Here is a 26855-nt window from a genome sequence, read left to right as displayed (position 1 = left end):
ATTCTACCACAATCCAGAAGGAAATTGTAGTTTTTACTCCACTAACGTTACATTTATCTGCCAACTATTGTTACTTTACAGATTAAGATTTTAAATACAAAAAACAAGTTTATAAAATATGATGCACTTTCATAAATAAAACTACGCAACCACTGAAAAGGGTAAACTCTAGGTATTCCTATACAGTCTGTGGCAGTGGTTTTCCAAGGGGTCACAAGAGCAGATAAACCAGAAACAACAACACATTTTTGTTACACAACCTCAGACTTTAAGTGAATTATTTTATCCCCTCAGGCCTCACGTTTTGGTTGAATTGGTGACAACTGGTGATGAGGCGTCACAATTAGACAGTGAGTGCTTAATGAGATCATAGGACAAAGTAAAAAATGTTGGCAACTACTGGTCTCTGTACTAATCTCTAGTACTGTTGGTCTGCTTTGCTGAACACAGTGAATGGTAAAGTGAAAGCTATCATGAGTAGTCATTAATTAATTTCTGGCAAACTACCTCAAATTACATTACAGCTCAGAATCTAATTACAATGAAGTCCAACATTTCCAGATATTCATGGAAGAACCACTTGAATCCTTTCAAGAAACCACTGACCCAATCACACCTGAACCTAAAACTAGAAGCCAAAAACAAACATACCTGTGCACCATCCCAACCCTCATCCTGTAGTCTACATTCAGGGGTCATGAAAAATAACAATGAAGACGATACATAATAAAATAGAGATGCTCAAATAATTTATTCAGAAGTTGTAGTGACAGACATGGGTTTGAAAATTATGATTGTTACTCCAAAAAATAAAAAATAAGTTAGTACTCAACACATTTAATGTGGACCTGCAACACACACACACACACACACACACACACACACACACAAACACACACACACACACACCTACCTCATGGTTTCTGTTTAGAGCAACATTTTTTCCATCTTTTTTTTTTCCATTTTCACATTCAATTACAAACTATGCAACACATTGTGTTCCCATTAGATCCATTTCAGCTCAGTTTCTGACACACCTGTGGTTGTATCCCTTCACCTTTTTCCTATTTCCTTTCTTCATTTTGAGCATTGTTTTGCATAATCATCCATGGAAATCCTCTATTTGTTATTTGCTGTAATTACACACACACAAACATGATTCAGTCTGGCGTAATCCAACAGCTGAAATTCTGAGCCGCTTCATGAGTGCAGCTGAGTATGAATTGAGAAAAACCTTGATTTCTTTAAATAAAATAAGAAAAAAACATCTTATTTTAAAGTGTGTGTACAGTACTACAACCTGATTTCTATGACACAGTTCATTCATAGTAAACCTTACAATCACATCATACTTCCAAAACCACTTCAGTCAACTGCACGGTCTGCTCATGTCATAGAGAAGAACTCTAAGCACTGATATGGCTTCAGAAAAACTGTACAATCATCTAACTAACTTGGAAGCAGGAAAAGAGACACACAGACATACATACAGGTATGTCTCGCTTCATTAGATAAATAAAAACACCATGTGTATGTCACATTCAATAAGCCTAATGTTAATGAGAATCACACTATTCTCGTCAGCTTATGAGTCGCTGATGATGATGATGATGATAGCGTATGTGTGACTAAATCTGGATCCTTTTTGCCTCCAACAATATGCCGGTCTGTCTTCCAGGCAGACTATTCGCTACCCAAGCTCTCTCACTAATTTAGGGCATAGGTGCAAGTTTGGCGCAGTGTGGCAAACCCTAAGTATGGTAGGATGTCCTCATCTGCTGCCTCTCAAAGTCCTCATGATCTCCTTCCTCTGATTCCTGTTTCTTTCCCCTTTTGGCCAGTTGGCTGACTTCATATGTATTGTTTAAGATGTCCACGTACACACAGGATCAGGACCCAAGAACAGTTCTGCTCTTGTTACCTCAAAGGAGGAGAGTCTTTTATTTCAGCCAGTTCCTCTTCCACTGTGAAACAGAGTCAATCTGGGGTCCACAGGCCTCTCTGTAGGCTCCTTTTCAGAGCTTGTTGTTGTTGGCGGAGGACCTGCACTCAGTTAGATGGTTCTCCTGGCTTAATTTTCTCAGAAGAGTCTGACCTGTTTCTTCAGTTCGTTCTTCTTCCACTGAGCAAGATGATCAAAGGCAGACATGGACATGCCAAAGACTCTGTAGAAGTCCTCTGGTGAGAGGTGACGCTGGGAGGACAGAGGAGACGGAGACATTTAGAGACATCCCTGTCGGTTTCAGAAATGTAATCAATAAACATTTTTTTTTTTTTAGACATGGCTCTATTGATAGCAAAGCTGGTCTGTCTGTTTTCATTATACTTTTGTCTGTCTATATAAGAAGTATATTTTGTAAAAGAGTCCTGTAGCTGTTTACCTCCAGTCTGGCTCGATCCACATCACTCGGGAGACGCTGCTGCCCTCTGACTGACACTATTAGGGCTTCATACGGGTAGATCTAACACACACACACACACACACACACTTTTTATATATTTTAGTCTAGTTAGCATTCTTACATACATCTGTGTAATTGTTGTAATTTCCTGATGCACTGCAAGTGGCTGGTCTTCATTTCTTTATGTATGTAAGTACACAATGAACTATAAAAATAAATAGGGCTGCAACTAACGATTATTTTAATAAATCGATTAATCTGTCGAATCAGATAAAAAAAAAGCATTAATTTACATCAACTCAATACATACATACTTGTTGTTTTAGTTAATAGTTGTGTAAAGGTAAGTAACCCAAATAGCAGATACAGACAAGACACACAGACAGACAGAAAGACAGACAGACAGACAGACAGACAGACAGACAGACAGACACACACACACACACACACACACTTATTCATTAAATTATTACCATCATTGTAGTAAGTGCAAGTTAAGTTCGTTTATACACCTCACACTATTATATTTGTCAACAATAACTGATATGGGACAAAGCACATAATATATACATGACAACAGATTGAAAAATTAATGGGTTAAAAAAGGCGAGTGAATAAAACCGTGTATTTAGTCTTGCAAAGTGTCAAAGCTTTTTTTCAGTTTCTAGGATTTAAAAGAAAAGTGTGGATTTGATGAATTGCTCTCAACTCTTTCTAATCCCACAAAAAATGATTAAGTTTGACAAAGTTCAACTCTGTTTTAATCTATTTTCTAGTTCATAAATCAGTTGTTGGACTTTGAAAGATTGACAGAATTTCCCCCAAGAAATGCCACAAAAAAGTCATAGCAAATTATTCCGTAAAGATCTCCACTCTTTTTTTGATTGAGAAGAAAGAGTAGTGAAACATATTGGAGTACTGTAAATATTATAGGAGTCAGTCAGCTTCACAAGTGGGTGTTACTGAGTGAGTTACTCTATTATCCACTGATCCAGACCTTTCACTCTTGGTTCAGTAACAGTTTGCTAGTTTTGGCTAGAGCATCTTACCTTGTATTCTGAAAGAAAATGAGAAGAGAAAAATACAGTCTCAGTCAGTTAACTGTTGGATCTGTTGTCACCTCTATTCCATCATAATATACAGTCTGACTAATGTGAATCCGGAGGGGAAGTAAATCTGGAGAAAACTAGAAGAACTGCGGATAAGCAGATTTAAACCGTACAATAGGCTTACCTCTGATCTGCCAATTAACTGCATTACTGCTGTCGTACTGGTAATGATCTGCACCCGCACTCCCAGGCTGCTAGAACACGAGAGCAGTTTAGCAAACATGGAGCGAGAGGATGTATTCCATGATTATAATGGAGGGAAAGGACCAAGTAAAGTATACAGATACCATATAGTATCTATAAAAAGTCCCATCAGTGAGGCATTATGTCTAATAATTTACCACACTGACAAATACAATAAAAATATAAAGATGTTAATTACTGTCTCAGTTAGCTTCACAGTTGAGTGAATGGCCATGCCTGTCTTAGTCTCTCTCTCCATCACACACATACACACAAAGATACACAGTAAGCATGGCATGACAAACATTACCCTGTTTAGTCCATTTCTGCCGTAGCCTGGCAACGAGGACGATTTGGCAATGTATGAGTCTGGAAGAACAAATATAAACACATAACCATAAACAAACACAGGAATTATGCACAATTAATATTCATGAATAGGAGCACAGTACCTCTGTATTCTGACAGTTGCTAAAGGATTAGAAAAGGGTTTCTAACATCTTTGTCATACAGTTTCTGGAAGTATCACTCTGGGGAAACAGTTTCTCCCATTTAGTCCAAGATTTCAAAAAATTACTGGAACTGCTTTTTAAACCTCGAGGCAACCACTGCCTCCCGAACACCCACCTGAGAGACTCCAAATAGGAAACGCAGATTGGTAAAATCAGATTGATATTTCAGTTATTTAGATGTGCCATTTCAGCCTCTGGTTATTACACTTACACTGTAAATAAAAATAAAGAAAAACCACAGTATATCTGCCTGCAAAAACAGGCCAATCTGTTGGAGGAACATTATTGCTGCTTCCTCTCACCGTTTAAAATTTGAACATGAACACCCTACCACTACACCGATAACATTAATCTTTTCTTTTGTTGTCACTCCTCCAGCATGCGTTGCATCTCCCTTGTAACCATTGGTAACCACCAGCATCCTAAGCATCCTTTGGCAGGCCTTTTTCTGTGTTGTGCACTGCTGCAGTTGAAGCAGCAGAGGGTAGTGGAGTCACATCGATCCCCTCAAGTCCTACTTCTGTCTTTCTCACGTCTACCTTCCCCTGCCTCTTCTTCACTATCTTCGTTTCTCGGCTTCATCATTCATACTTCCTCAGTCTTTTGCTCGTCTCTTCCCTCTCCTTCCTCCCTCTCTTCTGCTTTCATGCTCTGCCCTCCTCTTCTCTTTCAACCTTTTTCTCTCTCTCTCTCTCTCTTGTTTACTCCAGTGTTGAAGGGAATTAAATTACACAGCGATGTCAAAGAGCCAGGATGAAACACCATGATGCAGTAGAATGCTGGCCAGTGTGTAAACCTACTTTACAGCGTGTTTGAGACGCTGAACTCCAATGGGTTTGTCATTTACAACTCTCTCCTAATCTCTCCCAACAAAGAAATAAGATACAGTTTCATAGATTAATCATGGTGTGTGTCTCAGAAATATGCTTATTTCAACAAAGTGTGCCCTAATGCCAAACAGTGTAACTAATAGCCTAAACATCTCAGTTATCAATGCCTTTATAGTAGAAGTGCTGGTCTATAATCTCTGCTGCTATGTGAATCCTCACAGGTGTTCTAATCTAATGGCACAATCATGCTTCATATGGCAGTCTGCATTCACAAGAATGCATCTTTATGATGTTAAAAAACATATTTAGAGACCAAGTTGGAAGTTATTGGATTAAAATCAATGCAAGAGCTATACAAGAGATGGGGAAAGAGATCACAATACATACATTTTACAAAATGCAGCTGCATAACAGGTATTTAAAGTCCAAGTGTGGGCAATGTGATCCCATAAAACACATCTATCTTTACAATCAGAAGTGTAGTGTGTAACTGTGTTTTGTGAAACAGATGGCTGAGGGGTTCAGGTCAATGATCCTGGATCAGTGCTTCGGCTAAAGAAAAGCTGCTAAATGCAGGCCTAAGCTACAGCACCATTCATCTTCCCACCTGTAGCCTAAAAGAAAAGCAGGGCGTGTGTGTGTGTTTGTGTGTGTGTGTGTGTGTGAGGTGATAACAATCTCCGACTTAAAGCTCTGCCGCTGTCACAGCAGAACGGACAGGGTGGAGGGGATCAGAGGAAAGACGGCCCGCTGTGTTGCCGTCCTCTTGAGATGACCTCAGAGATCAAAACGCACTGATGAACCACTCACCGCTGTCTGCACTGTAGACAGATCTGGGAGCTGAGGACAGAGAGATAGCGGAGGGACACACACACACACACACACACACACACACACACACACACACACACACACACACACACACACACACACACACACACACACACACACACACACACACACACACACACACACACACGGGACAATATATTAATTTCATCAGCAAATCCACCTAGGAAATATAAAATACTTTGCATCAGAAGTCCTGTCTTAAGCCCAATAACACTGTAGTCCTAATCAATTACAATCAACCTATTTCTTAAAGAAATATTTGCTTTTAGAATAGATAACTTTCCTAAACACTGGTTTAAAAGCTTCTATGGAACTAAAGTTGTTTACATGATGTGTGCCAACTGAGCAATCAGCTGATGTTTCCCGACACCTGTAACTGCCCCTGATGAAAAACAAAAGCCTAAAACTAAAACAATGCCTCTGTTCAATATATATATATATATATATATATATATATATATATATATATATATATATATATATATATATATATATATATATATATATATATATATATATATATCAATAATATTCTCAGAAACGTAACGAAGAACGTAACATATTTTGTCATTTTTTGTGTCTACACATGGATACATGCATATTAGTGTCTGTATGATTGTTGAAACATGCACAGTATGTGAGACTGTGTTAAGTGTGGTTGATAAACCTGTCACATAATAAGAGTATGAGGACAAACGGTAATCTGAAACGAGAGAGTTAATTTTTTAGTTGAAGGAAAATAAAGAAGGCCAGCTGCAACATGCAGACAAATCACCATTAGGACCTACACATCATATAAAATATGAAGCAGCATGGGCCACTCATGTTAAAAATGCACATAATTATGGCATCTACTCACTGAACTTTGTAATTTTAATGGACTGTGCTGCAGCTTGAGATTATTTTTCTCAAACACAGGTGCAAGAATACGAAACAAAATATAGAGATCTTTATAGAGGAACAGATCTTTCATTTTATTATTTTCAATTTTATTATCATAACTGATGAAGTAACAATACTAAGAGTCTACAACCATGCTAGCAGCTCTGAGTCTCTACTTAGGTACAGCGGTGCTTTGAGGTAAATGTTAACGTCAGCTAGCTAACATGCCATTGCTTAGCAGGTATAATGTTCACCATAGCATGCTAACATTTGCTAATAAGCAGTAAATACAAAGTACAGTTGAGGCTGATGGGAACAACATTAGTTTGGCATGTATTTAGTCATATAACAAAGTATGTGACAGATTAAGAGTTTACCTGGTGAGGGCGCTCAGAGTCAGGGATCACCAAAGTTATTACAATTCATCCTAAGGGGAACATGAATGTGTGTACCAAATTTCATGGCGATCAACCAAATAGTTGTTAAAGGTCCCATGACATGCTGCTTTTTTGATGCTTTTATATAGACCTTAGTGGTCCCCTAATACTGTATCTGAAGTCTCTTTCCCGAAATTCAGCCTTGGTGCAGAATTACAGCCACTAGAACCAGTCCCATAATGAGCTTTCCTTAGAATGTGCCATTACTGTGTCTGTAGCTTTAAATGATATTGAGGAGGAGGGGGGGCAAGGTGGAGGGTGGGGGTTTGACCTTGACCAACTGCCACATTGCTTGTTTGAAAGCCATGATGTCTCTCCCTCATGGGTGGGCCAAATTCTCTGGGCGGGCAAAGCAGAGAAAGGGGAGGTAACCTTGCTCCTTATGACCTCATAAGGAGAAGATTCCAGATCGGCCCATCTGAGCTTTCATTTTCTCAAAGGCAGAGCAGGATACCCAGGGCTCGGTTCATACTTATCGCCATGTCTAGCCACTGGGGGACCATAGGCAGGCTGGGGGAACTCATATTAATGTTAAAAAAAACTCATAAAGTGAAATTTTCAAGCCATGGGACCTTTAAGATATTTCAGTTAAAACCACAAATGTGAACCTCATGGTGGCGCTAATGGAAAAGTCAGGGGATAACAAAAATCATTAGAATTCATCTTCTGGGGACCGTGAATGTTTGTACAAATGTTCATGGAAATCCATGTAATACAATAATAAGTAATAACATTGAGATATTCCAGTCTTGGCCAAAGTTGAGCTGGACCATTCAGTCACGCTGCTGACATGCCATAAAAATGGACATAAATCTGTTAAGTTAAATTAACTCACAAAGCGTCAATTATTTTGTAGGAGTTCATGTCACTTCTATCAAACTGTGGACATCCCATTTTGGAATGCGCGTGCTCTGAATAATAGATGACCACACAATATTTTTCTAATCACAATAATAACAGCAGACACTATAAACCAACAGTGATTACGCAGAACCAAATATCAACATTATCCACACCTCTCTCTGTCTGACCTCCCTGTGCACAAAGCTCATTTCCCCCCTCTCTGACCCTGATTTACCTCCTGGCTCCATGTCGTACATCTTCTCTGAACAGCTCCAAATTGCTTTAGCTTCTCACTCCCTCTCTCTTTTAAAGTTAATTCTCTCTCTCTCTCTCCTGTTATAACACCCTCTCTTTTATTCCCATTTGACCTCCACCTAAACACTCTCTCTCTCTCTCTCTTTCTCTCTCAGAGTCTCTCCATCTTTGTCTTGCCCTTACCTGTGCTGAATGCAATCAGGAATGGGATTAATGGGAGAGTTAATACAGAGCTGGGAAACTCCCCCCACTGTGGCTTGGTCGGCATCACAACGAGACACACATTCCTTTTCCTCTAAAGGTGACTATTTTCATTACCGGACCTCTAACCCTCACCACCACAGCCCAATCATCACCATTACATTAACTTGAACCTGAACCACAGTCTCAACCCTGATATAACCTTAAAGGACCATGTCAGTGTTTACCGATCATACTTTATAGTATTGACAACCGCAGAGCCGACCATGGTTCTTTAGATCAATTTTTAGCCATGCTAGCAGCTGGTCTGTCTGTCCATAACTTTGGTCCAAACTGAAATATCTCAACAACTAATTGTTCGATTGCTGTGAAAATCTGTAAAGAAATCATGGTGGCCAGAGGATGAAGCCTGCCGAGTTTGGTGGGGATCTCCTGACTTTTCCTCTAACTCCTCCATAAGGTTTTGTGTGAAAGGTCTACCTGAATTCTGTACACACGTGCCACGATTAACTGTAATAACTTTGGTGATCCCTTTACTTTTCATCTAGTGCCGGCAACAGTAGGGCTGCAACAACTAATCGATAAAATTTGATTACTAAAAAAGTTGGCAACGAATTTAATTATCGATTTGTTGTGTCGCGCAACTATTAGGCAACCTAGTCACGGAGATAAAAAGAAAATTGAGTTAAGCGCGGGGCGGAGCAGCGCGGAGCGAAAGAAAAGAAAAAAGAGCAGAGCGGGGGTAGAGGAAATACGGAGAGAGACCGGAGAGAACCGTAACGTTGTTCTGAAACACTCGGCGGAGGCAGAGAAATCAGTACGACCCAAGTCATCCAAGGTGTGGGAGCATTTCACACTAAATAAATCAAAAACGTGTTAATTGCAAGATAAGCAAAAGCGACACGGCATGGCACGGGCGCACCACGGTGATGAGTCAGCACCTAAAACGTAAACATGTTGGAGTCCTTGATGAGGAGGAAGGGAGTTCAACAGCAGGGTAAAGTCACTACACTATCCTACTTCTGTTCCGTTCTGAAGTGAGGAACGTACCGTCCCTCCAGTAGCTCTTCTGGTGCTGATGTTTACTCGTTATCCAGCAGACTAGCATGACAAGCTAGCGTTAGCTCGGTAATAACAGTAATAAAGCAGGGGTGGTATACTTTGCAAGACTAAATACACGGTTTTATTCACTCGCCTTTTTTAGCCCATTCATTTTTCAATCTGTTGTCATGTATATATTATGTGCTTTGTCCTATATCAGTTATTGTTGACAAATATAATAGTGTGTGGTGTATAAAAAAACTTAACTTGCACTTACTACAATGATGGTAATAATTTAATGAATAAGTGTGTGTGTGTGTGTGTGTGTGTCTGTCTGTCTGTCTGTCTGTCTGTGTGTCTTGTCTGTATCAGCTATTTGGGTTACTTACCTTTACACAACTATTAACTAAAACAACAAGTATGTATGTATTGAGTTGATGTAAATTAATGCTTTTTTTTTTAATCCGATTCATCGATTAATCGAAAAAATAATCGACAGATTAATCGATTATTAAAATAATAGTTAGTTGCAGCCATAATCAACAGGTAAACTTTCAACGTGGCAAATACTTTAGTTTATGGCCAAATACCTGCAAAACTAATGACATTTCCATCAGCCTCAGCTGTGCTTTGTATTTAGTGCTAATCAGCAAATGATGTCAAGTATGCAACATGTAGTAAACTGAGTAAATCTACAAAAACCAACCCTTACCGACAGATTGAAGAAGTGACAAAAACAGACACACACTCACGACCACAGACTTACAGCCATTGAGAGAGCTGTATTCCATATTATTCAGCGCCTCCTTGCTGCTACTGCGGGAACTGCGTCTGCTCCCCCACTGGTCATTGTCATGACAACCTGAACGCGCTTTCATCTCCTCCTTCAGGATCATCCTGCCAATTCCCTGTGGGGAGGGAAGGAGGGAGAAGGAAGGGAGAGTAGAGGGGAGGAATAGAAGGATGAGTTAAATAAAGGGGCCAGAAAAATGGGAAAATGGACAGATACACAGAGCAATAAGAGTTGGTTGAGTGGGATGGATGCATGGGTTGATAGATGGTGATGTGAAAGGTGGATGGTTGTTGTTTGAAAACATAGAGGAATGAACATAAAATGATAGAAGCAGAGGGGAGCATCATTTTGTATCATGTCCAGTGGGTGAGGTTGGTAAGAAACTTTGAATTAACCAGCAGCTCATTAAATATTGACAAACTCACTTAAAATATAAAAGGGAGAAGCAGGAGAACATCTTTCTTTCTTACCTTGTTTATATTCTGATTCCATCCATCATCCTCTCCCCCGGTCGAAAACCTCCTGACCCTGGAGACTAGAGAGAGAGAGATGGAGGAAATAAAAGGCAATGAATGAAAGATGGTAAGTAAAGAGTAAATACAGTTTATAAGCACGTGTGTGAAGAAGTGTGTTTCAGAACGAGAGGGAGCAGTACCTTTTGGCGAGCCAGTATATGGGTAGTAGTTGGAGTCTGGGTGATAAAGGCTGTTGCCGTTGGAGGTGGAAAGGCGACTGGAACTGAGGAGGTTTTCATTAGTCTTACTCTTACTGGCTGCCGGAGAGGAAGATATGGCTGAAGGAGAGACAATCAGAGAAAGCGAGAGAGAGAAATTGCAGAATTCTTCAACAAAATTTGTGATAACCCCCCCCCAAAAAAAGCATTTCTAGGCTGATTTACATGCTTAAAATAACAATAAAATGCAACTGCTTTAACGAAAATGTATTTGTTTGTTGTAGGTCTCTAATATGTTTCATTGAGGTGTCTTTTTGTGTGTGCGTGCAGGAGAAACAAGATGGACAAAGTAGTGCATTTACTTACAGAGGGGGTGGGCAACAGCAGGGGGGAAAGACGGGAGGAGGAGAAGGCATCAAAAGCAAGGGTACAAAGAACAGAAAGGAGGTCAGAGAAAATGTGATGGGATCTGATGCACAACTTCCAGTAAGCAAGCAAAGGTGTAAAGCGTGAGGATGAAATATCTTGAAGGAAATAGTTGAAGGGGGTTTGTGGCTATTGTTAGACAGTGAAAAGAGCGAGCGAGTGACATATAACAAAGGTCATATTTTGACTAAGGCTGTGGTTGCTTTAATGTAACTTTTAGGATGTGGACAATCCAAACTTACACTGGACACACAAGTCCAATGGAGCAATCTGTCCCCATATTTGTGATTTGTTAAACAGGGACAAATGCATTCATCATTGTTTCATGTTAAACATGCAGGACAGATGCCATGCAACATTGTTGATTTAAAACAGATATTAAAAAAGCATTAAGAAAAACATAAAACAAATCTCTCAAACTCTCGCTATCTTTCTCAGTTGTACCGTTGTGTACATGTCTGATAATGTAACCAAACACCACCTTGGTAGCTCTAAAAAGGTTTGTTTTTGAGCTGCAGCCAGGTTTGACTATGACATACAGTACATTATGGTACTAAATATACAGCACATATAACTGATTATGGTCCTTTGCCTTAATATGAAAACTGGCCTATAAATGATTTGTGCTGTAAATTAAAACTCATTCACAGAGCCCAGATCACAGATTGCTTGCTCAGACTAAAGAGAGATAGGTTTGTCAGCATTTTGTAGCTCAGCGTAACTCATCCAGAGGTGTTTCTGAGGACCTGCCATCTGAGCACTGATGGATCACCTAAACACTTAAGAGTATTTGGCGCTGCTTCTCTCAGTTTTACTTCACCTCTTGAATCCCCAATTGAATATGTGATCTCGCCTCTGATGTGGCTACAACTATCTAACATCACAGCTGTAGTTTAGTTTTAGCCAAGTCAGCTGTTATTTACAGTAACATTGTTATCCCCCAGGGGATTCACTTATTTATTAGGACCCAACAGATAATAAGGGATGTGATGTGTAGAGAATACCACAATCCAACTGTTTTCATTCAACATTGATTCCTGATCTGATGCAGTACTGTTGTTTTTCCAAATTACAAACATCTCTCTGCTTATAACTTGTTTTTAGATAAAGGTAACATAAGGCCAGGGATTGCTATGGTGCTAAACATGGAGCAGGTGGCCCACTGTGACTGTAATGTAGCTGAGCCTTACATAGTAGAAGATATTTTATTTAGAGATATTTAATCTACAAGGGTATAAAAGCAGCAAATCCTCACATTTGAGAAGATGGAACCTGTGAATGTCATTTGTCTTCTAAATTCAAACCAAAATAGTTGTTGAACAACTCATTGGTTAACTGAATAATCATTAAAGCACTAGAATAGAGTTTCAGACCTTACAGGACACAGGCATAATCTGCTGGTTGGTTACCAGACAAACAAAGAGCAAAATTTGAGATATTTTAAACACAGCATAATCTGATCCTCCATTCAGATTATCCTGCATCATCTGAGGAAATGCTTTCACTTCCTCTAACTACTTTCCTTTGAGAGAAGTTGTAGATGACTGAATGTCACCAGAAGCACCCGGTGTTAGACAGATCTTTTCTATGATTCATTAAATCAGACAAACAGAAGCATCTTTCATACTGAGAAAGCATTGACAACCAACCGCTGACAGGTAGATAGCCTGACAAAAGCTATTAAAAGCACAACATTGTGAGGAATCGACTAACCTTGTCTTTTATAGATGGGGGGTTTCCTGTAGATGTTGGTTTCCTCAGAAGCTAAGAGCAGAAACAACAACACAATGAGTCTGGAAAGCAAGAAGGAGAGGATAGGAGGAGAAGAGAGGAGAAGAGAGGAGAGGAGAGGAGAGGAGAGGAGAGGAGAGGAATCTGGATTGCCTTACTCATCCTGTCCCACCAAATTAGTTGTATAGATTAACAGTCTCTGAAACCGTAAAGCTGACAGCATGGTTAATAAACTTCTATGGCAAAGACAGTGCCATGCATCCAGACAACCTGACTGACGTGCAGAGAGGCTGATTATTACAGATTCACAGGCTTATTACTGGAAAGAGCAGCAGATGGCACAGGAATAAAGAAGAGGGAGGAGAGCACTTGAAGGGTAGAGAGAGGGCTGGATGAAGATGCAGAGGAAAAGATAAAGGTGAGAAGAGAGAAACTAAGAAATGAGAGGAGAAAGTGGCACCTTGTAGTTCTCATTTGATAGAGTTTTCTGTAAGCATTCAGCTTTGAGTGCTTGAAAAGCACTATAACATAGTATAGTTTGAGCTGCAATAAAACAACAACTAAAGCAACAAAAAAAACTATAAGAAAATACTTTCAAATTCTGCACAGTGCGTGCCACTAAACCTGGCAAAGTTAAGAGGTTTGACTCCTAATGGGCCATCCAAGCTAAATTTGTATGCACTTGTGATACTATGAGGCACTTTGGATAAAAGCATCTACCAAATACATTTTGCGCCATTTTGAAAAGCATGAAGGGAGTGCTGTCGCAGGGGCTGGCAAGGAATAACAGCCTCGGAAAAACTGGAGAGAGGGAACATGTAGTGAGAAATGGACTGAAGGCAGGAGGAGGGAATGATGGAGGGAAACCAAATGCACAGCTTGCAGTGAAAAGTAAAGGCCTTTTAAAATGAAGGGAACAAAGACAGAGTGAGCATTCAGGGGGGAGATTGATCAATAACTTGAGGCAATAACTTGATAAAATGGAGGGTTGATGGAGTGTTTAAATAAAATGGACTGGTATAAATTGTTAGATTAAAGCGCTCATATGTTATACAAGAGCTCCAGATCAGTAAGATAAATCAGACAGAGACTACCAACTGGAGTACAATAAAATAAGGATAACTACTGTATATTTTTTGGGATGGATGATTAATTTACTTCTCTGCTTAGATGGTTTGGAAAACTTTTAAGCATCATGACACCATTTTTATTATCGATGAATCTTTATAAAATATATAGCAAAAAAGGAAAAATCCCAGCCACAATTTCCCACAGCCCAAAGTGATGTTTTCAATTTATTTTTCTTTGTTCATTCAAAACCCAAAGATGTTTCCAATAATATAAAATGGAGAAAAGCAGCAAATCCCCACATTTGGCATTTCTGCTTGAAAAATGATAATGTATCAATTATCAGAATCATTGTTCATACATTTTCTGTCAACAGCTAACTTTAGCACTTGTCAAAAAATGTCAAATGACCACAGTCCGGTTAAAGGCTCACTGGGAATGAGGTTGTGTGTCTGTTAGGAGAGCATCTTGTGTAGATCTGGATGTGGGTCAGGGCCTTGGCTAGGATTTAAATACATTTGATGATTATTGGTTCCATAGAGTCTGGACTTTAAGAATGAGTACCGGTACATATTTGGAGGGTAGGTTACGATCTGACGTGGGTCAATTCGGGTTAGTAAACAGGTCAGGTCAGTGTTTCGGATGTCGGCCTACCTGGCACATGGAAATGCTTTGGGGCTTGGAAGATGGTGGTGGTGGGTGTGGCACACCTGGGCTCTGGCTGACTGTAATAGGGTGAACTCCTGCCACTCTCACTGCCTGCAGCCAGCACAGCCAATCACAGTTAGAGAAACCAAAGCATGAGCAACAGAATGGCCCACGTCCCCAAACAGACAGACAGGCAGACTGATAACCTGTGTGAGCATGTATATGTGTGTGTCAGGAGTGGTGCTGGGAATCCCGGAGCTCTGAACGGGACGTTACACCTTATTGCACCTACCTAAAGAGCTGGTATAGCTCTTCAGTTAGGGACTTTATATTTTTTCTGTGCATATGTGTGTGGTACGTGTGTCTCTGCTTGAGTGGGCACATTACCAGGGAGATAATAATGCAGTGGGGAGCCTCCGTTTGCGGGAGAGTCAGTGAAGGCAGAGCTGGAGGAACGCCTCGTTCTTAGTTCCACGCCATCCAAGAGATCCTGGAGAGAGAGAGAGAGAGAGAGGGAGAGAGGGAGAGGGAGAGAAAGAGAGAGAGAGGGAGAGAGGCTGTCTTAGAGTTATGTGCTTTCATTTACTAAATGCCGTAACTTTGACTACACAAGGCTACTTTTAAAACACAAATTTACGTTGAGAGCAGTTTAATATTCCATAATATGCGTGTGCCCCTAAAAGTTCCCTTAGCACACACATGCACGTTCATACACATTGATATACTGCAAGTTCTCTGGATATTAAGTCAGTGATGTGTGAATGTTTAAACCAGTTATGAGAAAAGATGGCACACAGCAAACTGTTTCTTTTGGGTGTCATTGCCCTTTAACTGCAAATAAACTATACTTTAAAGCAGGGGTCTTCAACGTTCTTAAAGCCAAGGATCCCTTAAGTGAAGGAGAGACAGAGCAGGGACCCCCTACTGCATATATTGTATTAAATGAAGTTCCATATTCAACTGGGCCTACAATAACGTGTAGGGCGGCCTAAAGCCTTTATACATGTATACTCCTTTTTTGCATAGAATACTAAGCTATTAAAAAAATAACTGGCATCAAGAATTGAGTTGGCACTAGTGATGTGTGACTGGTGGCTGTCTTGTTAGAAGAAGAAGAAGATGATGGCTGCGTATAAGCTAAAGCAAAATATATAAGAGTGTTTCAAGCATCCTGAAAGAAGGAGTTTTCTTGGGTGGTAGTAGAAGATGTCAATGAAACAACTGCAATGTTTTGCAAAGTTCGAGTCCAAGGCAGATAAAAGTGGATCACTTTTCAAAGGAACGTCTTCATTCGGGAAAACAAATGCTGGATTGCCATGATAAAAGCAGGCAGCATCTCACTTTTTTGTATAGGGTCCAGTAAAAATTGACTTTGGGCAAGCATAATTTTTTTTAACGTTGAACCCTGGTAGGTAAGTTAACATGAGGCCAGGGGTTGCTATGGCGCTAACAAGTGATTTGGTGGCCTGCTGTGACTCAATACATGCATTTATGACAGTGACCTCCAGAATAAAATTGTTGGGTGGAGTACTTACATGAGAGTATTGTGATAAGGAGACCAAGGACTGGATGAGAAGGAGAAAAAAAAATATTACTATAAGTTATGGCAACAAAAATGACTGGTCAATTACCATTAATCAAACTTTGTGTGTTTGTGTGTTTGTGTGTGTGTGTGTGTGTGTGTGTGTGTGTGTGTGTGTGTGTGTGTGTGTGTGTGTGTGTGTGTGTGAGAGTGTGTTTGTGTGTGTGTACCTGTCTGCAGCTGTATCGCTCCAAAGTGTCATCTGAGAGGTCTGTGTGGGCTTGGTCGGCCTGATAAGGGATGATGTCAGGCCTCTGGATGTCATATATGGCTTTGACCCTGGGCAGAGCTGCCAGCTCCTTATAGCCTAAAACATCACTGTCGGCTTTAGACTGGAGAGATAGAGAGAGACAGAGAGAGACAGAGAGGAAATGGAAACAGAGTCACAAATAGAACTTTTGACATAAAAAGAAATTCAGAAATAAAAACATAGACTAAAAATAAAGGGCATAGACAAAAACATGTAAATACAAAAACACACATAAATGGAGGAAGCAAAACTGACAAAGTTAAACAGAGGTGTGATCATAAACATGAACAGACAGTTGGCAGACTCACAGAAAAATACAGATACGCAGAAAATAACATAAGGCAGACTGACAGATGAGTAGGTTATATTAACATACCGGAAGGCGTGTTGAACGTCATAACTTCATACAAAATGAAAGAAGATTCTAACATTGACTGTAGACCCATAACTAAGGCTTTAAGGTGCTGCAGACATCCCAATATTTACGGACATAGTGAAGCAGGGGGACAGACGGGTGGTGAGACAGACAAACACACGGACCAGAAAGTCTGCTTGCAGACAGATAGGGTGGGCAGAAAGAGCTTTAAGGGACTCTTTGTGCATCTGTCGCCGTCAGTTATATTTTGATTGAAGGCTGTGACAGTGACAGATGAGGCCTAAGCATGGCATTGTTGGCGTAACCATGGCGACAGCTGTACTCACACAGATGAGCCGGTGAGGGGAGCCGAGGAGAGGAGAGGAGCCTGGAGGAGAAATGGATGCCGTCTCCGAGGTGCGCCTCAGCTGGTAGGACAAGTTTAAGAGAGTCAGAGTAGGCCTGAGGTCATAGTAAAGTAGTAGTTCAAGTACAACAGCCAGTTTTACTACATGTAATTACATTATAAAGATATTATAATAATAATTAGGGCGGCAAGTAACGATTATTTTAATAATCGATTAATCTGTCAATTATTTTTTCGATTAATCGATGAATCGGATAAGAAAAAAAGCATTAATTTACATCACCTCAATACATACATACTTGTTGTTTTAGTTAATAGTTGTGTAAAGGTAAGTAACCCAAATAGCAGATACAGACAGACAGACAGACAGACAGACACACACACACACACACACACACACACACTTATTCATTAAATTATTACCATCATTGTAGTAAGTGCAAGTTAAGTTCGTTTATACACCTCACACTATTATATTTGTCAACAATAACTGATATGGGACAAAGCACATAATATATACATGACAACAGATTAAAAAATTAATGGGCTAAAAAAGGCGAGTGAATAAAACCGTGTATTTAGTCTTGCAAAGTATACCACCCCTGCTTTATTACTGTTATTACCGAGCTAACGCTAGCTTGTCATGCTAGTCTGCTGGATAACGAGTAAACAGCAGCACCAGAAGAGCTACTGGAGGGACGGTACGTTCCTCACTTCAGAACGGAACAGAAGTAGGATAGTGTAGTGACTTTACCCTGCTGTTGAACTTCCTCCTCATCAAGGACTCCAACATGTTTACGTTTTAGGTGCTGACTCATCACCGTGGTGCGCCCGTGCCATGCCGTGTCGCTTTTGCTTATCTTGCAATTAACACGTTTTTGATTTATTTAGTGTGAAATGCTCCCACACCTTGGATGACTTGGGTCGTACTGATTTCTCTGCCTCCGCCGAGTGTTTCAGAACAACGTTACGGGTCTCTCCGGTCTCTCTCCGTATTTCCTCTACCCCCGCTCTGCTCTTTTTTTCTTTTCTTTCGCACCGCGCTGCTCCGCTCCGCGCTCAACTCAATTTGTTTTTTATCTCCGCGACTAGGTTGCCTAATAGTTGCGCGACACAACGAATCGATAATTAAATTCGTTGCCAACTTTTTTAGTAATCGAATTTTATCGATTAGTTGTTGCAGCCCTAATAATAATAATAATAATAATAATAATAATAATAATAATAATAATAATAACAAAGACATCATGCATATCTACTAGTGAAAAATAAAGAAGTCTATAAACTCTTGACACTTACCGTAAAAACAAAATTCACGCTTCATGACAACTGTGAGAGGGGTGATTTTTTTTTTATAACTCACCCGTTTAAATTATATTCATGGTTAAAGTTCTGCATAATTGAGGGCGTTACGCTTTGGGTGACAGGTGGCTGCCGTCACAGGAGGTGAGCATAGACTGTAGGCTTCATTCAGCCCGCCTCACCTCCATCCATGCTCCACCTCTTTGCCCATTTTTCGAATAATTGATGTCAAGCAATGCCAAGATGGCGACGGCTTGAGCCACTATTGACAGGCCACTTTAAGCTTCATGTTGGCTGTGCAGGTGACGTCACGGAGACTACACCCATATTTTATACAGTCTATGGTATGTACAAAGAACGTGGGACGGGGGTAAGGAGGACAATGGAAACAACTTCCTGTGAATAACCCATATTGGGTTATTTGCATTTTCATGGTAATGTAACTCTGGTAGGAAGTTGCCAAAGTGCAAACATAGAACGGCTCTTTGGATAAAGATAAGACTTTGTTATTGTAAAAAAAATATTTCATTTAATAATTATATTTATCTGGAGGACAGCCTTGATTTAGTTAGCTTCTTATAAAATAATGTAACTTGTAAAACAAGAATTAGAAATTTCAGACAAAGAGAAACACAGAGAGGACAGTAACAGAAATAGAGAGAAATGCCAGTGGGTTGTGGGTATTTTGAGTATCGCTCACCCTCAGTTTTCTCGCCAGCCGAGCTGCTTCTTTACACATGGGGTGCCAAACCTCTGAACCTGCACACAAGCACACACAATTTTAGCTTAGTTTATTTTGTTTACTGTGTGTGGGCAGCAGCCATACAGTTTTATGGGATCCTATGAAGAGTATCAGCCTTTCTCAAGTGAATCAACATCAATCAACACACACACACACACACACACACACACACACACACACACACACACACACACACACACACACACACACACACATTAGGCTGTGGAGGCAATTTGTCTGGTCTGAGGACAGAGGATAGAAGTCTTCTTGTCTCCCCACACAAATAAACATAAAAGAAAACAGAGATAGATAGAGAGAGAGAGAGAGAGAGAGACCTTTTCATCTAGCGCCATCATCAGGTCAACAGGTCCACACTGTTAATGACTAAACCTGTAAAACTAATGCCATTCCTTTCACCCTTAGCTGTACTTTGTGTTTAATGTGAATTAGTAAATGTTAGCTCAGAAAGTTAGCATTTTCATTGTGAGCACTTTATAGACAATAAAGTTATATTTAACTAAATGAATCAAATGAGAATGGTATCATCGTGTAAAAGAGACAGAGAGCAAGAAAAGAAGAGAAGTATATAAGAAGTATAATATTACATTATACTGTGCAATATTACACTTTGAAATGCTGTTTACTGTCTTTTCATTTCTTTTGTAATTTAGAAATGCACATTTATTGCATATCCTGTCCATATACATATGCTAAACAGAACCACTGCCAACATTGTGCTTTAACAGTTTTTTTTTTTAATTGAACTAAATTAAACTGAATTACACAATAACAAGAGGTGGGCTGAGATAAGAAAGAGAAAAGAAACAGAGGAAACTACTAAAGAGCAAATGATGAAAGAGGGAATGACAACAAACCACTTATGTCAGGATGTTAGAATCATGTGGAGCGAATAGTAATAATGACCAATAATAATATCCGCTCTGAGCGCATGCACACACACGCACACGCACACTTTCTCAGGCCTTGCAAGGAACAATGCAGGAACCGAATGGACTCAGTTAGTTGATCATGACTCTGATACACAACTACTATCAACACCATTAATCTGAACAAACAGACAGACAGACTCTCACACACACACACACACGCACACAATCACACACACACAGACAAATTCAACAACCACACACACTCACACACACAAAATCAATACTGCAGACAGAAACCATGCGAGGTGATTCAGTGCACCCCCGTTCTACCCACGCTCCTCAACTCTGCTGCTGAGCAGATGTATGGCCTTGGACTCTGCATCCTTTATCTCCTGGATGAGGAGAATCCAAATGTTGCAGAGGAAAGGAATTCAATCCAAAACAACAGCACTGCACATCACTTCTGAGAAAATTAGCTGCCTGAAATGTAACCCCCAATTTGTTCTCTGTCTTTTCATTTAAAAATAAAGCCTCAGCTATGTTTAGAGAGACTTTTATTTTATATTTTATTAACTTAATGCAAAATGAGGTTAATCAGTGGACAAGACCGGCCTCTTTATCTTGACTGGTGATATTCAAAAGAGGGGATGAAGGTAGTCGGTGAAATCTAGGGTAGCAATATTGACATTTGTGCTTATGTCATTTGAAATTCTAATGCTATAAAGCAGCAGATATTTAAATGGACTCAGGAGTTTTGCTTTTTGCTGAATCATGCTGCCATGAGAAACAGCATACACATCAGACTAATGTTACCAGTCAGATATGTACTATGATTTCTTCCATTCCTTTAACCCCCTGATGTCTGTTGTATTTAAAATGAGACTTTATCGAGAGTGTACGATAATAGATAAAGGTGCATGGATGCACTTAAAGGGTTAGTTCGGCTTTTTTGAAGTAGTCAGTTTATTGCCTATAGATGACAGTTGGAAATCTGCAATCAGTTTCTACTGGACTCGGCCTGAAACCATTAGTTGATTAATCTTTTATAGGCCTTTCAGACCGAACAAGGTTTGTGCTGTCCTTGCCGCTGGGTTCAGCGCACATTGCGCTACAATGCGCTTCCCACAAAGTTCAACCAGGTTCAACTTTGAGCACGAGCTCACAGCACACAGTGAAACACCATCGTAAAGTGGCGCAAGCAATTGTACTTGCTCATCATATTTTTTTCATCTTCTATTCCTTAGGTGAGATTCCTTCTATGAGCCCCTAGGGGTTTTATATATCTCACCTGCACAATCTTTATTTTATATTACTTATTTTCTTGTGTCACTTTCTTGATTTTATTGTGCAAAAAAAAAAAAAAATACAAATAAAGCCATCGGAAACAATAGGCTGCGCACAGTTGAGTTGTTACCTTTAATTTAATTGAGTAAACTGTCTTTAGATGTTTGTGAACATATTTGAGGGAACAATAAACACACTATTTTCATCCATCTGTCCATTTTAGGAGGTTAAACATTCACGATTAGTTCATAAAGTAGTTCTACACCCCCATGACCCCCCCACCCCGCCAACACACACACCACTTTTCATTCCAGACATGTATCGTGATATTGACTGCATGTGTGTGCACGTGTTGTGTGTGCATGTGTGTCGTAATTGAGTGTGTCTCACGAGGGTGATTGCTCAGCCCTCCTACATGTCTAAAGTCATCAAAAGGAGTGAATGTAACCTTGGGGCAGCTCACCAGAGCTCAGCACACACGCGGACACACCCTGCATTCATATGCAGACGCACACGTGCAAACATGAAGCAGATACACAGAAAATTACTCTTATATATTTATAGGCATACAATAAAACACACACACACACACACACATATATACATACACAGACTTCACGTAGAATATGCAAATGCTTAGTTTTAATGGTGGCTGTGAGCAGGAGAGCAGCTGAATGTCAATGAGGTGAAACAGGAGGCGTCAACCTGTGTGGCGACTCGGCGACACTGTGTGTCAGCCACATGTTATGCTACAGTAGCTCTACAGTTAATCTGGATTCAACTCAGTCAGGCTACATTATCTGTGCGTGTGTACTATTTGAATTTCTTTTTCCATTTCACCGTTATCTTAAAGAAACATTTGTGCAGTTTATAATTGCATGCTCTTATTTTCATGTGTGGCCTGTTTACACAACCATATCTCCTACATTATGTTCATAATGCAGCTGATTTGCATTAACATCAGGTTCTCAAGGAAATGCTGGCATTTTTTCTTCAACATATCAGACATGTTAATATTGTATTTATCTGCAAAATGTTCACAGCTAACATATTTCCTTTTTCCTACAATATAAATCATACAGTACAGCATGTATTCAAACTAAACTGTGGTTGAGGTATGGTCAGGGAAAGATCATGGCATTTAATGATGCCTTTTAATCATAATTTAGCAAATTAAATGTAGTTCCATAAATATTATGGCCAACATTATGGTGCATTTCCTACGAAACATCATTTCTAATGCAAAACAGCTGCTTATTAGAGCAATTTGCAGGACATTTGATTGGTTGATTTAAAAAGAATTGAAGCAAAATGCACATAAATTCAAGCTTGACTCACATGGTAAAGAAGGTTTGCCAGCATATCAACCTATTTGAATGCATGATTGAGCTTATTAACTTTAATTACTATTATCTAATTTGCAAAACAGATGCTTCTGGATGATTGAATTTAAACATCCGGTGAAGTCGTTTCATTCAGATTAATTCCGTCAGGGACAGCACAGAGTAATGGACATAGTGGAGGCGGAGGTTGAGAGGTAATTGACTTCAACCTTTGTGTGTACAAAACAAACATCAGCTGGGGGAAGGTGTGTTTGTGTGTGTGTGTGTGTGTCTTAACCAGAGTGGTATATGCGAGATCAATAAACTATATAAGGGTGCTTTGTTAAAAGCAGTCATTTATCAGGTGACCATATCCTACTTGCTCTCTAACTCTTTCTTTGTCTCACACACACACACACACACACACACACACACACACACACACACACACACACACACACACACACACACTCAGGCCATCTGGATACTTGCAGGGTTCAGCTAATTCAATAGATGCTACAAGTCTATTCTTTGCCTGTTAGCTGTACATATACTGAAGCACCTTTGTATGGCCATCTACTCACAAAACAACAAATCAATTTTACACTTTTTGTAGCATTTGTCTGGCTCTCCTCCCTCACCTGTAAGGTACATTTCTTCTCCTTCCAGGAACATCATATGACAGCGAGCACACCTGGCACAGCTGGGGTGGTAGTGCTTCCCTCCAGCCTAGAGGAGAAGAAAAGGAAAGGAAAAGTGAGAGGAAATAAATAAGGCAGAGAGATGCTAAAGCAGATGGCACAAATGAGGAAACGAGAACAGAGTGGCGGTGGAGAAAAAGAACGAGGAATGAAGAAAGGGGAGAAGCTTGATAATAAAGAGACAAAACAGTAATGATTAGGGTAGAGAAGATGGGAGAGTGTTGCTTTGTTGGTTTTCCAAAGCTGCTTCGTCATCAGTCCGCACTTCAGTCTTTTACAGTAAAGAGGGACAGCTGCGTTTTTTCGCAGCTTTTTATAGGCTGACACATACTGGCATGCATGCACACAAACCCACACTTTCCTTCACAAAGACACACACAGAATATGCACATTCTCCCTCGTGTTCCCATTTGTCTTAAAGCATACACACATATTCATACATGGAAAAGTGCACTCACCTCAAGTACTCTGCCGCTGATGTACCTGTTACAGCTATCACACCTGATCCCAAACTGAGTGTGGTAGTCAGTCTCACAGTAAGGTATCCCATCCCTGCCAGGGAAACAAAAAAGCAAGTTTCATTGTGTCTTCCAAATATGAACATTTAAATAAATACTGTGGGTGTCTAGTTGATTAAAAGACTGATTGAATAATTGCCAGTTATTGTCTTACAAATAAATAACTGATATGCAAAGGTGCTTTCCATGACTTGCCACAATAAGAGTGCTCCAAGTAGCTTTCTATTTTAACAACAGCTTCAAGCAAATTGGTCACAGAGCATAGCTTTGACTATAAAAGCCTAAACACAAGTAGTCTGGATCAACAGAACATTTCCAGGATAAAGCCACTCGCCGGATGTCCTTCGTGGATCGTACAATAAGGCAGGCCTGCTTTGTTCTTTTGGGGAATCACTGTGAAGATTTACAAAGAATATGTTTACAGCATTTACTATCTAACTGGGACGTTTGGGGACCGATTGGTGGGGATTGCTTTGGACAAAGTATGGTGATAGATTGGTAAGAGCAAATTACATTTAACCATGTATCCTGCTAATTTTAAAAGCTCTTTGTGTGAACGGTTAACATCATTTAATATTTTATGTGACATTTTCTTTTGCGGGGTGCAAATGTTCCACCAGAACAACTATTTTGCAGAGCCACCCTCGCTGTGTCCAGAACTTTGACGACTGAGACGATTGAGATTGTTTTAAAGAAATGTAAGCAACCAAGAATGTATGTGTGGTGTAGCCAGACCTTACTTCACAGCACTGTGGAGATCTGGCAATGTGAGATTAACAAACAAGCAGGAGAGGATGTGGTTTACTTATTTACTGCATTGGCTCAAACATAACTACAGTAGAGAGTGTACATATGGGGGATCAAGCCACCTACTTGCTGATGTACTCTCCAGTGAGCGCACAGCCGCACGTTCTGCATTTAAAGCAACTGACATGCCACTGTCTCTCCAGAGCCAGCAGAGACTGACCCTGTTTGATTTCCTCGCCACAGCCTGCACAGTCTAGAGAGGAGAGGAGAGGAGAGGAGAGGAGAGGAGAGGAGAGCAGCACTGAAAAAACACACAAAGATGATGAGAGCAGCTTCAACATTTTGAGCATTAATTTTGCCATCTTTCCTCTCTGTCCTTGTCTCTCTGCTCTGTCAATCTCACTTCTCTCCTCCTTCCTCTTTCTCCCTCATCCATCTTTCCTGTCATCATAGTCACACTGTCTTTGCCAGATGGAGCTACCACAACCAGGCTACAAGACTACCTGGAGCAGCAGGCCACCTTCTGTGTGTGTGTGTGTGTGTGTGTGTGTGTGTGTGTGTGTGTGGCTGGCTGCAGGGGATGTGGCTATGTTTTGCAGCATACAGCAGGTGGACAGTAGAACTCTTCTAGTGTTGTTTTCACCTGTGGGGGTATTAACAGTCTTAGGGCCCTATTTTAACGATCTGAAACGCAAGTATCAAACGTGAAATGCAAGTAGCTTTGTGGGCGGATCTCTGGCGCTGTTGCTATTATACCGGCGGGATAAATGACTCTTGCGCCCGACGCAAATCTAAAATGGGTTGGTCTGAAGTAGCTAGGCGTGGTTTGGGCGTAACGTGCAACAAACCAATCAGAGCGTCATCTCACATTCCCTTTAAGAGCAGGCGTGCTTGTTCCATGGCGGATTGCTATTATAACGGCGGATTTGCTTGGCGCACGCCAGCGGGAGCTGTCCGAGATGCGTCAAAGTAATAAATGCCCGTCAAGCGCATTTTCAGTAATATTTTTCCTTTTAATTATGTATGGTTTGCAAAAATTGTGAGTGCAAGATAGGGCCCTTAGTATGTCATTTTAGTTAAATATCAGTAGGCTACATTAAATCATGACCTTACCTTACCTTGGGGTATGGTGGGTACAGATGGATGTGTCTTGTATGTTTATGTGCTTTATGTATTTTAATTGTAGCAATGTTTAATGTTTGTTTTTATGACTGTAAAAGCCCTTCTAGGGACGGGCACTGGAAATTGGCAATAGCTATATAAATGCTGTGATGCTGTACATTGGAGATTTGTTGCACAAATGTCTATGTCTAAGCATCTGTCACTATTCAAATAAACGTGAAATGAAAAAAAAAAAAATGTCATGAAGAAACTAAAATAAACCAACCAGAGCCTGATTATGCCTCTGACGCCCATTGCCCAAAAACACATCAATGAGTGACACCGTTACACCATGCCCACGTTCCTACATTAATATGGGCACTGTAGTTTATTCTTAGTCAATCCTATATGCACTGTGCTGCTGCTGTAAATACAGCACTAAATTGTGTATTATTCCACGGCTGGAAATACAGTAGTCCCCTACAAATACATTATTTTACTACAGTTTTAAAGATTTGTGTTTACAGTACAAACAAAAGGAACGAAAGAGCCACAAAAACGGTAGAGAAGTTGGATATTATTGAACGATAGACTGAAACATGGTTGGTTTTGGTCTTTAAAAAGGATTTATTGACAGTATATAGTAAATATAATAATATACAGACTTTGATACTAAAAGCTAGAGGACCACTTATTTCAGCTTTTTTCCACATTTGTTGGAGAAGCAAAATTACACCTTAGCTATTTAACTCGCTGAAGAAGACAATCAGATGCCTCCGAAGTCAGTACTGTAAGTGGGCCTGTGAGA

General features: G+C 40.1%; 1 protein-coding gene across 9 annotated transcripts in view; it reads right to left on the bottom strand.

The window, feature by feature from the left end:
- Positions 1-732: 732 nt before the first annotated feature.
- The window catches only part of LOC114566479 (actin-binding LIM protein 3), a 48168-nt gene continuing 22045 nt past the window's right edge, over positions 733-26855 (bottom strand). The window contains exons 5-23 of one of the 9 annotated variants that reach the window (XM_028594974.1): positions 25073-25199; positions 24140-24233; positions 23622-23709; positions 19443-19501; positions 17421-17501; positions 16639-16800; positions 16422-16451; positions 15274-15376; positions 14893-14997; positions 13153-13203; positions 10996-11133; positions 10811-10875; positions 10314-10455; positions 5847-5876; positions 4005-4063; positions 3636-3705; positions 3452-3459; positions 2382-2462; positions 733-2194 (exon numbers count right to left, since the gene is read on the bottom strand). In XM_028594974.1, the coding sequence (XP_028450775.1) occupies positions 2081-2194; positions 2382-2462; positions 3452-3459; positions 3636-3705; positions 4005-4063; positions 5847-5876; positions 10314-10455; positions 10811-10875; positions 10996-11133; positions 13153-13203; positions 14893-14997; positions 15274-15376; positions 16422-16451; positions 16639-16800; positions 17421-17501; positions 19443-19501; positions 23622-23709; positions 24140-24233; positions 25073-25199 (1607 nt within the window). In that variant the 3' untranslated portion in view covers positions 733-2080. Of the gene's footprint in view, positions 2195-2381; positions 2463-3451; positions 3460-3635; positions 3706-4004; positions 4064-5721; positions 5877-10313; positions 10456-10810; positions 10876-10995; positions 11134-13152; positions 13204-14892; positions 14998-15273; positions 15377-16421; positions 16452-16638; positions 16801-17420; positions 17502-19442; positions 19502-23621; positions 23710-24139; positions 24234-25072; positions 25200-26855 lie in introns of those variants that run through there. The other 8 variants (XM_028594975.1, XM_028594976.1, XM_028594980.1 and 5 more) reach the window with 8 other exon arrangements.

The sequence above is a fragment of the Perca flavescens genome, chromosome 13, assembly GCF_004354835.1.
Source record: "Perca flavescens isolate YP-PL-M2 chromosome 13, PFLA_1.0, whole genome shotgun sequence".
NCBI lineage: Eukaryota > Metazoa > Chordata > Actinopteri > Perciformes > Percidae > Perca > Perca flavescens.
Note: the sequence above shows the minus strand (reverse complement) of the source record. Positions and strands in the feature narration are given on the sequence as shown.